General features: G+C 46.0%; 1 protein-coding gene across 2 annotated transcripts in view; it reads right to left on the bottom strand.

Annotated features, from left to right (window-relative positions):
- Positions 1–9,084, bottom strand: part of LOC145358994 (F-box/LRR-repeat protein 20) — a 133,451-nt gene extending 124,367 nt beyond the window's left edge. For both annotated transcript variants that reach the window (XM_080213352.1, XM_080213351.1), the window contains exon 1: positions 8,894–9,084. Coding sequence is in view for 1 of the 2 variants with exons in the window: in XM_080213351.1 (XP_080069477.1) it covers positions 8,894–8,923 (30 nt within the window). In the remaining variant the exon portion in view is untranslated. The remainder of the gene's footprint in view (positions 1–8,893) is intronic.
- Between the last annotated feature and the right edge of the window lie 7,233 nt (positions 9,085–16,317).

Genomic DNA, 16,317 nt, shown 5'->3' with positions numbered 1-16,317 from the left:
AACTGGTTCCATCCAGTAAGCAAGTTCGGAATGATAGGTATTAGGTAAATAGCATAAACTATAACCCAGGGGCAATGCGTGAGGCCCAGCAACTCAGGCGGTCAATTCTGTTTGCGATCACATTTCCATCTCTAGTCTGTCCCCTTACCAGTTTAATGAATGTGGAAATTTGAAATGGCTATTTCATAGTTGTTGCCTCATTAGTGGCTAAACAGCGAATCAGGATACCAAGATCTAACTTGCGCAGCTCGAGATAATAGAAGCATGGATTTAAATGTTCTAGGTGGTCCTCAGGGATCTAAGCAAAGCTCCCAAGCTGCTCAAAATGATGCAAAGCTTGGGCAGTCCAGGGCAATAAGATTCAGAAAGTGAAGATTTGCAAATATGATTAAACTGTGAGATGCTATGTATTCAATTATTCTGCACCCAATTATGGCCTTAGGAAGCACAGAAATTCCTGTATTGTTCAATAATATTAAATTGAATGTGAAAAATGGGTGAACAAGGCCTCCCACCCATCACTAGATTGGACTGAGGTGATATGCAGCAGTTCTTGTATTAATGCTTACACTAAAGTTAACATCATGTTTTTCCCAATCTCAAAAAAGGTGCTGAAATAGGACATGGCTGGAAAGACGTTGATCAGATTCGGCTGGCTGGAGGACAGTCTCATCATTCTAAATTGAATAAACAATTTCCTAGCTTTCTTCCGTTTCCACATTTTGCAAGATCTGCAGTTTGAAGTAGTGGAGGAGAGAAAACATAGTGCCAGCCATTCTGTGGCAATCAAAATATAACACAAGCATCCAGTTGCATAAGCAGTTATGGAGAGTGGGCTACTGATCAGGACGAATGATATCCAAAACACACAAGCGTTGCTCTAGCCTCTTTACTCCCTACGGGAATTTCACTGCTGTCACTGATCATTCTGTCAAATACTCCACTCGGAATATTACACCATTCTTCAGGGACCGACATCCACAGTCAATGATATCTTAGACCTCATTTTTTATAGCAGGACACCGCCACCAACCCCCTACCACACCCCTCCCCCCCACTCCTCCAAACAATCCCCAAAGAACCACCTCCAGGAAAAGGAAGTTGAACAAAAAATAAAAACTCCAGCATGCTAAGCAGTTGAGCTGCTAAATTGCCATTCGTAAAATTGATTGTTACATTCCCTACCTCCTTCCCCTGGGACTGACATTTTATATGGTGCACGCTATGTAATCTGTGGCCAGCAGGGAGCTGTGAATAAGCATAAATTTTTAAAAAGACCAATTAGCTGCCGCATGCACCAACATGCACCTTACTGCCACTGATAAGTAGGCACTCACGCTGTTTCAGCAAGGATAATGTGGTCTTTAAATTCCACTTTCTCCATACACCCCTCTAAAGAGCTAAACAATAGATTATTCCTAGCTCACCCAACAACACGATGCCAAGATGAGAGGCAAATTCCAAAGAAGCAACAGTTTGCTCAAAATAAGCCAAGTGACGCAGGGATACATTGCTTGAAAGTCTGCAGTAAATTACAGAACCAATATTAAGGACGGGATAACAGAACTAAAGTTCACCTCTTGAACCCCAAACAAAACCCCAGTACAGCATCTGACTACCTCAAACATTCAGCACCTTCACGCTGATTTTTGTCCTTTCCAATCATTATTTTTGTTTGATATTAGAAATCATAATACACAACTTGAGACAGCCATGTAGAGACAAACTACAAAAATTGTACACAATTCCTGAACTTCAATTAACCCTATGGGTACCCCAGAGAAAGTTCTGTGCTACCAGCAGAGTACCAGAGAGAAGATACTGGATGATACTTTCTCTCCCATTTATATTAACACAGTACATTCTGTCTGAAATAAGGCAAAATGTAAACTGTGGATAGACAATGCAATGGATCAGTGGATGTGGTACAACACTCAGTCACACAAAGCACCAGATCCCAAGTTTGATTTATAATTCATGCAGAGTTGGTGGATCTCACCAGGGTAGCTGGTGAGGGTTTTATAAAGTGCACTCGCCTCAATATTCTGTGGCTAAGATGGAAGAGAGGAGCGCAGAGAGATTAATCAGGTCTCGATTTTAATGAAAATTCAGAGCACAAACCCTGCTGAAAAGTACAAATATGGATGCCCAACAAGTATAACATCAGACTGGACTGCAGTACCCTCTGTGGCTGAACTGCCCAGTGATATACTGCAACCTCCCACATTATAAATGGCCATTCAAATGAAGTATTGCAGTTTTGCCTTCACCCATATAACTTGTGCCCCAGAAAGCACCTTCAAGGAGGAGTGAAAACTAGGAGGAAAAACTAGAATAGCCAGCACTGAATATTTTTTGCCAGCATCATCCACCCTCCGCAAGGAAATACGCCAGTTAAGTACAGGCAGGGTCCCACATAACTTTTGCCCAACTGTTGCTGTAGGTGAACACAGTCAGGCAAAATTAGTTCTCCCAATTCTGGCAACCCTCTTCTCCTTCTCCCAAACACAAACCCAACTCTGAGCCCAATGCTTCTGTAGCTATTGGTAGCTCCTTTACACACACTTATCATCCTGCCTAATGCCCCCATGACTCATTCTGAGAGAGGTAGCTGCTTTATTTCTGTTTGGCAGAAGGTCAGAAGTTATTCTGTAGTTCATTCAATCACTCAGATGTCAAATTTACAGTCGACAACTCTTCCTGATGTAAGGGGAATTTTTTCTCTTTTTCAGCATCAAAAGTCTTAAAACACAGCCCTCTTTTTTCTGTCCCAATTTTCAATCCTGCATTGAAAAAAAAACAGTACCACCCTAGTGCCTCATCCCTGTGTTTGTGCTTCATGAGTGAGCCTAAACAATAACTGCCAATGAGCTACTCAACTGTGGGAATCATTAAAGGGCATTAAAATATACACCGACACACACGATAAGCACGACTTAGTGATCAGGACAGGGACTATGAAGTTAGTTCAATGCAGACTGAGGATTGGGCCCATTAAGGCAGCACAGTAGTTAGCGCTGCTCCTCTCAGCACCAGGGATGCAGGTTCAATTCTCAGCTTGGGTCACTGTCTGTGCAGAGTCTGCATATTCTCCGTGTCTGCGTGGATTTCTTCCAGGTACTCCGGTTTCCTCCCACAGTCCAAAAGGCATGCTGGTTAGGTGCACTGATCATGCTAAATTCTCCCTCAATGTATTTGAACAGTGGTGACAAGAGATTTTCACAGTAACTTCATTGCAGTGTTAATGTGACACTAATAAATACGCTAAAAAAAGGTTCCATTTTAATGCTAAGGGGAAAAACAGCTTAGTTATAATAATCTAATTTTAAAGACTTTCAGAATTAAGAAACCATATTAGTGACTAGTGCGGTAGGCAGAGGGGAACCGGTGGGTGTGGTATTTTTAGATTTCCAGAAGGCGTTCAATAAGGTGCCTCACAAAAGGTTGCTGCAGAAGGTTAGGGAGTTGGGGGTAAAGTGTTAGCGTGGGTTGAGGACTGGTTATCTAACAGAAGCAGAGAGTTGGAATCAATGGGTGCTTTTCTGATTGGCAGTTGGTGACTAGGGGCATGCCGCAGGGATCGGTGCTGGGGCCTCAACTGTTTATCATATACACAGACAATCTGGAGGGGGCTGAGTGTAGGGTAACAAAATTTGCTGATGACACGAAGATGAGTGGAAAAGCGAATTGCATGGAGGACGCAGAAAGTCTGCAGAGAGATCTGGATAGGCTGAGTGAGTGGGCGAGGACCTGGCAGATGGAGTACAACGTTAGCAAATGTGAGGTTATCCACTTTGGTAGAAATAATAGTAGGAAGGAATATTATTTAAAGGATGAAAAGTTGCAGCATGCTACTGTGCAGAGGGACCTGGGGGTCCTTGTGCACAAATCACAAAAACTCAGTCTGCAGGTGCAGCAGGTGATCAAGAAGGCGAATGGAATGTTGGCCTTTATCGTGAGGGGGATAGAATATAAAAGCAGGGAGGTCTTGCTGCAACTGTACAAGGCACTGGTGAGGCCGCAGCTGGAGTACTGTGTGCAGTTTTGGCCCCCTTATTTGTGAAAGGATATATTGGCCTTGGAGGGAGTACAGAGAAGGCTCACCAGGCTGATACTGGAGAAGAAGGGGTTATCTTACGAGGAGAGATTAAATAGACTGGGCCTGTACTCATTGAAGAAGGCTGAGGGGGGAATCTTATAGAGACTTACAAGATAATGATAGATAGGGTAGAGGTAGAGAGATTCTTTCCGCTTAGAAAGGAAACCAGAAGTAGAGGGCACAGTCTCAAAATAAAGGGGGGCAGTTTAGAACGGAGTTGAGGAGGAACTTTTTCACTCAAAGAGTGGTGAATCTCTGGAATTCTCTGCTCATCGAATATGTTTAAATCACGGGTAGATAGATTTCTGATAGACAAGGGAATTAAGGGTTATGGGGAGAAGGCAGGAAAGTGGAACTGATCCACTTCAGATCAGCCATGATCGTACTGAATGGCGGGGCAGGCTCGAAGGGCTAGATGGCCTACTCCTGCTCCTATTTCTTATGTTCTTATGTACATTGCGTCCTCGCTCCTTCCTCCTCCATCATCCTTGGCAAAAAACCTCACTCCCAAAAATACACCACACCCTGCCTTGGCAATAACTCCAGTTGAAAATACCGTTTTGAAGACAGCAAAGAGTGCGGAGTGGGGGGGGGGGGGGGGGGGGGGGGGGGGCGAGCGAGCGAGCGAGCGAGAGAGAGAGGAGAGAAGAGGAGGAACTGAATATGGGCAGCCACAGGGAGCAAATTCCTGGTGGCAGTAATTATGTCACACACCATAGAAATTGGCAACAAGTCCAGCAGTTGCAAAGTTCAATATAAATCCTTGTGGTTGTGGTTCATGTTCAACTCTTGCCCAAAAGCCACACTCGAGGCAATTTTCATTGGCTCTCAGCTACTCCACAAAATGCATTGTTTGATTTAATATTGCTCTTTTTGCACTCCCTTCTTTTAACAAATTACTACTGCTTACCAGACAGACAATGAAATAACAAACAGTATTCAAGATACCAGTGTAAATTCCTGGCATCACCAGAAACATTTTTTTCCTGTATCACTGGCTCTTCCTGTCACATGCAGGAAAACTCAGACTCCCATTGTAACATCAATTCGACCCCCGCTAGTGACACGACTACTTGCTTTGAGAACAAAGAGCATTCGGCTCAACAAGTCACTTTTATTTACACAAATTAACTCAGCATATTCTTTAATCCTTTCTCCCTGTAGTAACATAATTTCTAACTGTTTAAGATCACCAGGAATATTGTGCAGGGTCTCACATAATTTTAAAGGCACAGCCTCCACTACTAGCAATGTAGGATTCAGATAAAATTCAAATCACTGTCGCTTCACTTTTCCAAGAGCAAAAACATCAAAGGCCCCCCCAACTGTTACAATTTTACAACCCTTTTATTAAAAAATTTGCACGATTGGACCCTATCTTAGCGGTGGCACATCATTAGCACTGCTGTTTCTCAGCACCAGGGACCAAGGTTCAATTCCCAGCTTGGGTCACTGTCAGTGTGGAGGCTACACATTCTCCCAGTGTCTGCATGAGTTTTCTCTGGGTGCTTCAGTTTCCTCCTACCTCTGAAGGTTTACTATTTAGCTGCATTGGGCATGCTAAATTCTCCTTCAGTGTACCCAAACAGGCACCATTATGTCGTGATCACAGGATTTTCACAGTAACTTCACTGCAGTGTTAGTGTCAGTCTACTTGTGACAATAATAAGTGAGTCCTAAGTGAGAAATAGGTGCGTTTTCAACATCAAATGTTTTGCAATTTGCATGATTATTTTTCTTATATCGCTCTTGCTATCTGTTTGGGAATGCATTTATCTTTGTTTTATGAACAAAACATTAACTACAAGACTTCAAGAAGCCTAAAAGACTATCAAAACATGGACAAGGAGATCAGTGGATGGAGTTGCCAACGTGTACTTATTTGGCAAACCTTGGGTCTCCTAAACAACTTTGACGACATTCTATAACCAAACCAACCCAAGATAACCACCCAGCACTTGAATGTTCATACAGTACCAAACATAGATTAAAGTTATCTTTATTGTCCTGTTAAGAACTGCCTCAACGTAGTATAAAGTCACGGACTCCCTGTCACACAATCCAAAAGTTACTCTAATAATTCCATAGCAGTAAATGCAGATAACCTAAAGTCAACAGCATAAAGCAACATTACTGTATGGAGGATATCACCATTCTATTTCATCATCACAATTATTCAGGTGCTTACCAAATTTCCAGCTTCAACCCCATTCCCTTCGCTGCAATCGTCACATTTAAGCAAGTTTTTTCTTTAATAATTACAATTAAAGAACTTCGTAACATAGAAATAGCAATTATCGTATTAAAGGGATATGAGACTTCTATGAAGCCAGCTCAAAGTCTTGTTTGAAGCCATGATCCCAAACTCGGATGGAATTTTGCTTCCCCACCCCCAAATCCTATCATTAAAATAGTCAGTGTAACTTCAAAGCAACTGAAGACAAGGAAGTATTTCTTAAATACTTAATTCCAAAATTCACAGCATCACAGATCGAGGAACAGGAAATATTTGTTTAATACACACAACAATCACCTGATGATGCAAGGCACAAAAATGTTAAAAATTAAGAAGGCTGTTCACTTTTTAAAAGGTTGGGAAAAATTAAAAAGGGCGTGTGGCACGGTAGCACAGGGGTTAGCACTGCTGCTTCACAGCTCCAGGGACCTGAGTTTGATTCCTGGTGTGGGTCACAGTCTGTGGAGTTTGCACATTCTCTGTGTCAGAGTGGGTTTCCTCCAGATGCTCCAATTTCCTCCCACAGTCCAAAGATGTGCGGGCTAGGTTGAGCGGCCATTCTAAATTGCCCCTTAGTGTCCCGGGATGCATAGGTTAGAGGAATTAGTGGATAATTATGTAGGATAGGGTCTAAGTGGGATTGTGGTTGGTGCAGACTCAATGGGCTGAATGGCCTCTTTCTGCGCTGTAGGATTCTATGATTCTACGCCTGATTTTTTTTAAATTAAAAGAATGGTCATTATTTTAAAAAAATCCAAAAAGTGAACAGGATGATCAAGTAAAATTTGGAGAAAGATGTCAACCTAACAGAAAAAAATTAAAAGGATGTTAACTTGTTAAAAAAGAAAAGCAGATCAGGCTTCTTTCCCTCACGTCCACTGGACATACAATAAACAAGGATGTTCAATTTTAAGAAAATTTTAAAAAGTTGCTCACTTTTTAAAAGAAAAAAAGTAAAACAGAACACGAAAATAAAGAAGGATTTTCACATCTTGAGAAAAAGGACATAAAACAGGCAGAGATAACACCGGGAGGGGGTTGTTCAAAGCATTTTGATCAGCTGTTGCACATCGCACACAAAGGAATACACAGTCCCTGGCTTCAGAGGAGGAAATGTAAAGAGAATTTAATAAAGCAATTTTTATGCCAGTGAGGTTTGAAAGGTGGGACAAAAAGGTGTTATTTTTTGGTATGGGGAGATAGGGCAAGGGAAGGGGACCAAGTTTGTTATGAGGTGAGGGGAAGTGATGAGGAGGACCAACGTTGAATTGAGGGGGTGGGGACAGGGGTCTGGGACCCAGATCAGCTGAGAGGCAGTTACGTGGGTGGTGTGGTGTGGTGGGATGGGGTGGGGGAGGGGGGCCTAGGGGCTTGGGGGTGGGAAGGGGGGGGGTGGAAGGAGGAGTGGGGTGGGGGGGGGGGGGGGGGGGGGGAGAGGTGGGAAGGGGCCGGCCTAGGGGCTGGAGGGGGGGAGGGCTGGAGGGAGGTCCTAGGGGTTGGGGGGGGGGGGGGGGGGGGGGAGAAGGGAGGGAGCCGGGTGACTGGGGAGCTTGGTGGGGGTGGGTGACTGGGGAGGGTGGTGAGGGGGGGGAGGGTGGTGAGGGGGGGGGGGGGTGACTGGGGAGGGTGGTGAGGGGGGGGGGGGGGGTGACTGGGGAGGGTGGTGAGGGGGGGGGTGACTGGGGAGGGTGACTGGGGAGGGTGGTGAGGGGGGGGTGACTGGGGAGGGTGGTGAGGGGGGGGGGTGACTGGGGAGGGTGGTGAGGGGGGGGGGGTGACTGGGGAGGGTGGTGAGGGGGGGGGGTGACTGGGGAGGGTGGTGAGGGGGGGGTGTGACTGGGGAGGGTGGTGAGGGGGGGGTGTGACTGGGGAGGGTGGTGAGGGGGGGGGTGACTGGGGAGGGTGGTGAGGGGGGGGGTGACTGGGGAGGGTGGTGAGGGGGGGGGTGACTGGGGAGGGTGGTGAGGGGGGGGGTGACTGGGGAGGGTGGTGAGGGGGGGGGTGACTGGGGAGGGTGGTGAGGGGGGGGGTGACTGGGGAGGGTGGTGAGGGGGGGGGTGACTGGGGAGGGTGGTGAGGGGGGGGGTGACTGGGGAGGGTGGTGAGGGGGGGGGGTGACTGGGGAGGGTGGTGAGGGGGGGGGTGACTGGGGAGGGTGGTGGGGGGGGGGGTGACTGGGGAGGGTGGTGAGGGGGGGGTGACTGGGGAGGGTGGTGAGGGGGGGGTGTGACTGGGGAGGGTGGTGAGGGGGGGGGGGTGACTGGGGAGGGTGGTGAGGGGGGGGGTGACTGGGGAGGGTGGTGAGGGGGGGGGGTGACTGGGGAGGGTGGTGAGGGGGGGGTGACTGGGGAGGGTGGTGAGGGGGGGGTGACTGGGGAGGGTGGTGAGGGGGGGGGTGTCTGGGGAGGGTGGTGAGGTGCCTGGGTAGGTGGGTGCCGGGGCGTCGAAGGGATAGGTGCTGGGTGCAGGTGGGAGGGGGGCCTAGCCGGGCCAGGGGCAGCGTTGAAGCCTGTACTCCGAGCCTGCCTAGCAACCGGGGGGGGGGGGGGGTGACTCACCTCGAACCTGCTCTTGGTGACTCCATTCATCCTGCGGCGGGGCTGCGGCCCGGGGCCCGGCCTGTGTGTGTCCCGGGGGATCTTTCTCTCTCCCTTTTTCTCCTTTTCCTTCCCCTCAACTTTTCAACAAAAACATTAAAACAAAAACAGACAGGACACTCCACCCACCCGCCAACATCCTGCCCGCCGATTGGACCGGCCCCGATCTCCGCTCCGCAATGATTACCGGCCCTGAGACCCCCTCCCCTACCCAGACAGCCAGTTAAACTCTCCCCCCGCCCCGCTCCTCCCTCAGTCTCGCCGCCCGCTCCGCCCAAATCGCTTCATTAAAATTCCGCCACCGGCGGCCTTCCCTCTCCCGCTTCCGCCTCAGGCCCCAGCTGACCACCTCCTCCAATCAGCGTGGCTTTTACTGCCAAGTGCTGGGGGGGCGGGGCCTTCCACCTTACGTCATTTTTGCGGGAAAAACAAGCATGGACTCAGCCCCGCCCCCTTCCCCAATACTGACAATAACAAACCCCCACAGACTCTCAATGTCCCCCAATAACAAACTCCCAAACACTCTCAATGTCCCCCAATAACAAACTCCCAAACACTCTCAATGTCCCCCAATAACAAACTCCCAAACACTCTCAATGTCCCCCAATCCTGACAATAACAAACCCCCACAGACTCTCAATGTCCCCCAATACTGACAATAACAAACCCCCACAGACTCCCAATGTCCCCTAATAACAAACTCCCAAACACTCTCAATGTCCCCCAATAACAAACTCCCAAACACTCTCAATGTCCCCCAATAACAAACTCCCAAACACTCTCAATGTCCCCCAATAACAAACTCCCAAACACTCTCAATGTCTCCCAATAACAACTCCCAAACACTCTCAATGTCCCCCAATAACAAACTCCCAAACACTCTCAATGTCCCCCAATCCTGGCAATAACAAATCCCCACAGACTCCCAATGTCCTCCAATAGTGACAATAACAAACCCCCACAGACTCTCAATGTCCTCCAATAACAAACTCCCAAACACTCTCAATGTCCCCCAACAACAAACCCCCAAACACTCTCAATGCCCCCACAACTGACAATAACAAATCCCCAAATACTCTCAGTGTTCCCCCAATACTGACAATAACAAACCCCCAAACACTCTCAATGTCCCCCCAATACTGACAATAACAAACCCCCAAATACTCTCAATGTCCCCCCAATACTGACAATAACAAACCCCCAATCACTCTCAATGTCCCCCAGTGACAAACCCCCAATCACTCTCAATGTCCCCCAATAACAAACCCCCAATCACTCTCAATGTCCCCCAATAACAAACCCCCAATCACTCTCAATGTCCCCCAATAACAAACCCCCAATCACTCTCAATGTCCCCCAATACTGACAATAAAAACCCCCAAACACTCTCAATGTCCCCCAATAACAAACACCCTCAATGTCCCCCAATAACAAACACCCAAACACTCTCAATGCCCCCACAACTGACAATAACAAACCCCAAAACACTTTCAATTTCCCCCAAAGCAAGAGTAATAAACCCCCAAATACTCTCAATGTCCCCCCAATACTGACAATAACAAACCCCTAAACACACTCAATGTCCCCCAATACTAGAATAATAAACCCCATATACTCTCAATGTCCCCCAATACTGACAATAACAAAGCCCTAAACACATTCAATGTCTTCCCAATACTGACAATAACAAACCCCCAAACACTCTCAATATCCCCCCAATACTGACAATAACAAATCCATAAACACGCTCAATGTTCCCCCAGTACTGACAATAATAAATCCACAAACACTGTCAATGTCTCCCAATTCTGACAATTCCAAAACTCCAAACAGACTCAATGTTCTCCCAATACTGACACTTCTAAACCCACAAACACTTTCAATTTCCCCCAGTACTGACAATAACAAATCCACAAATACTCTCAATGCTTTTGATTTGATTTAGTATTGTCACATGTATTAACATAGTGAAAAGTATTGTTTCTTGTGTGCTATGTAGACAAAGCATACCGTTCATAGAGAAGGAATGAGAGTGTGCAGAATGTGGTGTTGCAATCATAGTTGGGGTGCAGAGAAAGTTCAACTTAAAATAAGGTAAATCCATTCAAAAGACTAACAGCAGCAGGGAAACTGTTCTTGAGTTGATGGTCCCCCAGTACTAACAATTCCAAATCCCTAAAATAATCTCAATGTTCCCCCAGTACTGACAATCCCAAGTCCACACACTCTCAATGTTTTCTCAACACTGACAATTCCCAATCCATACACTCTCAATGCTCCCCCAGTACTGATAATCCAAAATCCCAAAAATAAGAACCGGGAGCAGGAATAGACCATTTGGCCCCTCAAGCCTGCTCCGCCATTTAATAAGATCATAGCTGATATTTTGGTGGACTCAGCTCCACTTAACCACCCGTTCACCATAACCCTTAATTCCTTTACTGTTCAAAAATTTATCTATCTTTGCCTTAATAACATTCAATGAGGTAACCTCAACTGCTTCACTGGGCAGGGAATTCCATAGATTCACAACCCTTTAGGTGAAAAGTTCCTCCTCAACTTAGTCCTAAATCTGCTCCACCTTATTTTGAGGTTATGTTCCCTAATTCTAGTTTCACCTGCCAGTGGAAACAACCTCCCTGCTTCTATCTTATCTATTCCCTTCATAATTTTATATGTTTGTATAAGATCTCCCCTCATTCTTCTGAATTCCAACGAGTATAGTCCCAGTCTACTCAGTCTCTCTTCATAAACCAACCCTCTCAACTCCTGAATCAACCTAATGAATACCGTCCACACTCCCTCAAGTGCCAGTGTATCCTCTCTCAAGTAAGGAGGCCAAAACTGTACACACTACTCCAGGTGTAGTCTCACCAGCACCTTACACAACTGCAAAATAAACTCCACACCTCTAGCAATGAAGGACAAAATTCCATTCGCCTTCTTAATTACCTGCTGCACCTGCAAACCAACTTTTTGTGATTCATGCACAAGGACACCCAGGTCCCTCTGCACAGCAGCAGGCTACATTTAAATAATAGTCCATTTTGTTGCTATTCCTCCCAAAATGGATGACCTCACATTTACCAACATTGTACTCAATTTGCCAGACTCTTGCACACTCACATAAACTATCTTAGAAGGATGTTTCCTGGATTGGGTGGCATGCCTTACGAGGATAGGTTGAGAGAGCTCGGTCTTTTCTCCTTGGAGAGACGAAGGATGAGAGGTGACCTGATAGAGGTGTATAAGATATTACGAGGTATTGATTGGGTGGATTCTGAGGCTTTTTCCCAGGGCTGAAATGGCTGCCACAAGAGGACACAGGTTTAGGATGCTGGGGAGTAGGTACAGAGGAGATGTCAGGGGTAAGTTTTTCACTCAGCGGGTGCTGGGTGCGTGGAATTGGCTGCTGGTGGTGGTGGTGCAGGTGGATTTGATAGGGTCTTTTAAGACTCTAAGACTTCTGGATGAGTACATGGGACTTATTGGGATTGAGGGTTATAGGTAAGCCTAGTAGGCAGAGATACGATTGGTGCAACTTGTGGGCCAAAGGGCTTGTTTGTGTTGTAGTTTTTCTATGTTCTATCTATATCCCTTTGCAAACGTTCAGTGACCACTGTGCACTTTGCTCTATCGCTTTTCTTAGTGACATCTGCAAACTTTGACACACTACATTTGGTCCCCAATTCCAAATTATCAATGTAAATTGTAAAAGAATACTAATTCCTGAGGCACACCACTAGTCTCTTTCAATATTCTCCCAATACTAACAATTCCAAAACTCAACACTCAGTGTTCTGCCAAAACCGACAACTTCAAATCCACAAACACTCTCAATGCTCCCCCAATATTGACAATTACCCAGGCTCTGATTTTATTTAATTTTTCTCATTGTTTAATCTTTCCATGGGATGTTGGTGTCACTCTGAGGCCAGAATTTATTGCCCTTCACCATGGGAAACACAGGAGCTGAAGTAAGCCATTCAACCTCTTAAGTCAGTTCTGTCTTTCAGTTAGGTCAAGGCTGATCATCTACCTCAATGCCAGTTTCTCACGCTATCCCCATATCTCTTGATGTCTGTCCTGAATACACTCAATGTCTGAGCCTCCACAGATGTCAGGTATAAGGAATTCCAAAGATTCCCATCACTGAGTGGAGAAATTCTTCCTCATTTAATGGCTTGCCTCTTATTCCTAGACGATGTCTCCTGGTTCTAGACCCCCTCAGCCTGGGGAAACATCTTTTCTAAAGCCACTCTGTCTAGCCTTAGGCCAGGGATTTCGAGGTGATGGGGATGTTGCATTTTTTCCGAGGTGGTTTAGAGGATGTCAATGAATGACAACCTGCAGCAGGAACCCTGTCTAATGTTACCTCTCCCTGACTGAAGGCTGCTGTTTGCACTGAAGTATTCCCACTGCTAACTGATCTGAAATCAGCTTCTTCAACACAGAGCGATAGTCTGTGACTCACAGTCACTTTCCTATAATTCTTAATGCTTCACTGATGGCATGCTTACCCGCTAGGTCAGTGGAGCTGTTCAGGCCTGTCCTTTGGCAGGTTTTCCAAACTCAAATAGTACTTTACTGAAAGATCTGAGAGCCACTTTCCTTTGAACTGAAAGAAGAAAACAAATTCCAGTGAAAATAAACCTTATAATTATGTGAAACAGCCTTGCACTGTGGCTGCACAGTAAGAAGTCTCGCAACACCAGGTTAAAGTCCAACAGGTTTATTTGATAGTAAATGCCACTAGCTTTCGGAGCACCACTCCTTTGTCATGTGAGTGGAGAGTTCTCTAATGAAGGAACAGCGTTCTGAAAGCTAGTGGCGTTTACTATCAAATAAACCTGTTGGACTTTAACCTGGTGTTGTGAGACTTCTTGCTGTGTTTACCCCAGTCCAACGCTGGCGATCGCCACAGACTGTATTATACCTTCTCCTTTAACATTAAATGATTGCTGAAGGAAGGAGCTTTAATTTTTGCCAGGGTTACTCATGGTCATAGAATCATAGAAACCCTACAGTGCAGGAGGCCACTATTCGGCCCATCGAGTTTGCACCAACGACAATCTCACACAGGCCCTATCCCCCTAACCCACATACTTACCCCACTAATCCCTCTAACCTCCACATCCTAGGGCACTAAAGCACAATTTAGCATGGCCAATCAACCTAACCCACTTTGGAATTTGGGAGAAAACCCATGCAATCTCGGGGAAAGTGTGCGCCCTCCACCCAGTGTGGAGTTTGTTACATTTTCATTAAAGTGAAAGCATTCGCAGTTTCCTAATTGCATTTAGGGGCCCGAGTTTTACGATATGGCCGGCACAATGGCATTGCTGCCTCACAGCGACTAGGACCTGGGTTCAATTCCAGCCTTGGGTGTCAGTGTGGAGTTTGCGCATTCTCCCCGTAGGTTTCCACCAGGCGGTCTGGTTTCCCCCCAAATCCCAAAGACGTGCTGGTTAGGTTGATTTGCCATGATAAATTAGTATCGGGAGATTAACAGGGTATATAAGTGGGGTTATAGAGATCAGGCCTAGGTGAGATTATTGTCGGTGCGACTCGATGGGCTGAATGGCATCCTGCTGCACTGTAGGTTCTACGATTCTACGATATTTGTGCTATTGCCCACTGCCTATCGTACTTTGAAAGTTGGTATTGGTACTGACAAAAAAGAAAGCAGGGTAGTAAGAAGATGTTACTTTCATTTATTGTAATGTTTCTTCACTCTTTTTAACAGAGTGAGCCTTTGGTTTCCTGAGCCAGAAGTTACCATGGTTCACAAGACCACTCTACAGTAAATGAAGTCTGTGATGACATTCAGTGTCCCTCAATGGGCACACCGCTTCCAATCTCTGCAATCCATTGGCCTTACAACCCTCTGAGAATTCTACACTTTTCCAGATCTGGCCTCTAGAGAATCCCTCACACTTCTGTCATCCCAGTATTAGCAGCCTTGCTTTCTGCCATTTAGGCCCCAGGCTCTGGAATTCCCTCCCTAAATTAAGTGTCTCACCTCCTTTAAGACACTGCTCGAGACTTACCTCTTTGACCAAGCTTCTAGTTATCTGCGTTAATGTCTCTCACTTTGGCTTTGTTTCAATATTTGTCTGGTGATACGCCTGGGAAATGTCTTGAAACGTTTTGCTGTGTTAAAGTTGTTGCTGTTAATCTCGTGCTTTTTGGTCCTGCTGTCATTGTTTAATTTTTGTTCAGCTACATTATTTAGCATGAACTATCTCTCATTGTCCTTTCCAACCTGTCCTCAACTTTTGCCATGGTTGACCATACTGTCCTTTACCTATGTTTCCCTACTGTTGATCTGCTAGATGGGAAAGCATTTGGATCTATCTTTGTCTATCTAACCATTGCCAAATGATCATTTTCAATGGTTTCTTTTCCCACCTCCGCACAGTTACCTCTGATGTCCACCAAGGATCTATCCTTAACTCCTTCCTATTTCTCATTACGTGCTGCCTCCCTAGTGATTATAGAATCATAGATTCCCTACAGTGCAAGAGGAGGACATTCTGGTCTGCACCGACCATAATCCTATCCAGCCCCTATCCCCATAATCCCATGCATTTACCCTAGCTAGTCCCCCTGACACTAAGGGGCAATTTAGCATGGTCAATCTACCTAACCAGCACATCTTTGCAGTGCAGAAGGAAGTTATTCAGCCCATCAAGTCTGCACCGACCACAATCCCTCCCTGGCCCTATTCCTGACACTCCGCATATTTATCTTGCTAATTCCCTGACACTAGGGACAATTTAGCACATCCGATCAACCTAACCCACACATATTTGGACTGTGGAAGGAAACTAAAGCACATGGAGGAAACCCACGCAGATACGGGGAGAATGTGCAAACTCCACACAGACACTGACCAAGGTCGGAATCGAATCCGTGTCCCTGGTGCTGTGAGGCAGCAGTGCTGACCACTGTACCACCCCGGCATAATATCATCCAAAATAATGGAGTCGGTTTTCATTGTGCGCTGACAATAACTTCTCTACCGTTTCTCTAAAATTGCCTCTAATCAAATATTGTGAAGACTGCAACCATTGCCTTCAGCCCCCGCAACTACCTTTGCTTAAACTAGACTTTTCTCAATCCTGGGATTTGACACTTAGATGAACTTTCAAACATCTATCTGTACCAACACAAAGACCGTCTATTTCTATCTTGCTCACAGTTCCTGATTTTGCCCTGCCTCAGCTTTCCTGTTGTTAAAATTCCCATCTGTACTTTGTTCCGTCCAGACATGACTATTCCAGAGCAGTCCTCGCCACTATTCCACTGTGAACATTCATTGACCTTAATGTCATCCAAACTTCTGCCGCCTATATCCCAAATTACACTATGTCACACCCACC

Source organism: Carcharhinus amblyrhynchos, chromosome 27 (assembly GCF_965287045.1).
Source record: "Carcharhinus amblyrhynchos chromosome 27, sCarAmb.v2.hapA, whole genome shotgun sequence".
NCBI lineage: Eukaryota > Metazoa > Chordata > Chondrichthyes > Carcharhiniformes > Carcharhinidae > Carcharhinus > Carcharhinus amblyrhynchos.
This window is presented reverse-complemented; position numbering and strand designations above follow the sequence as displayed.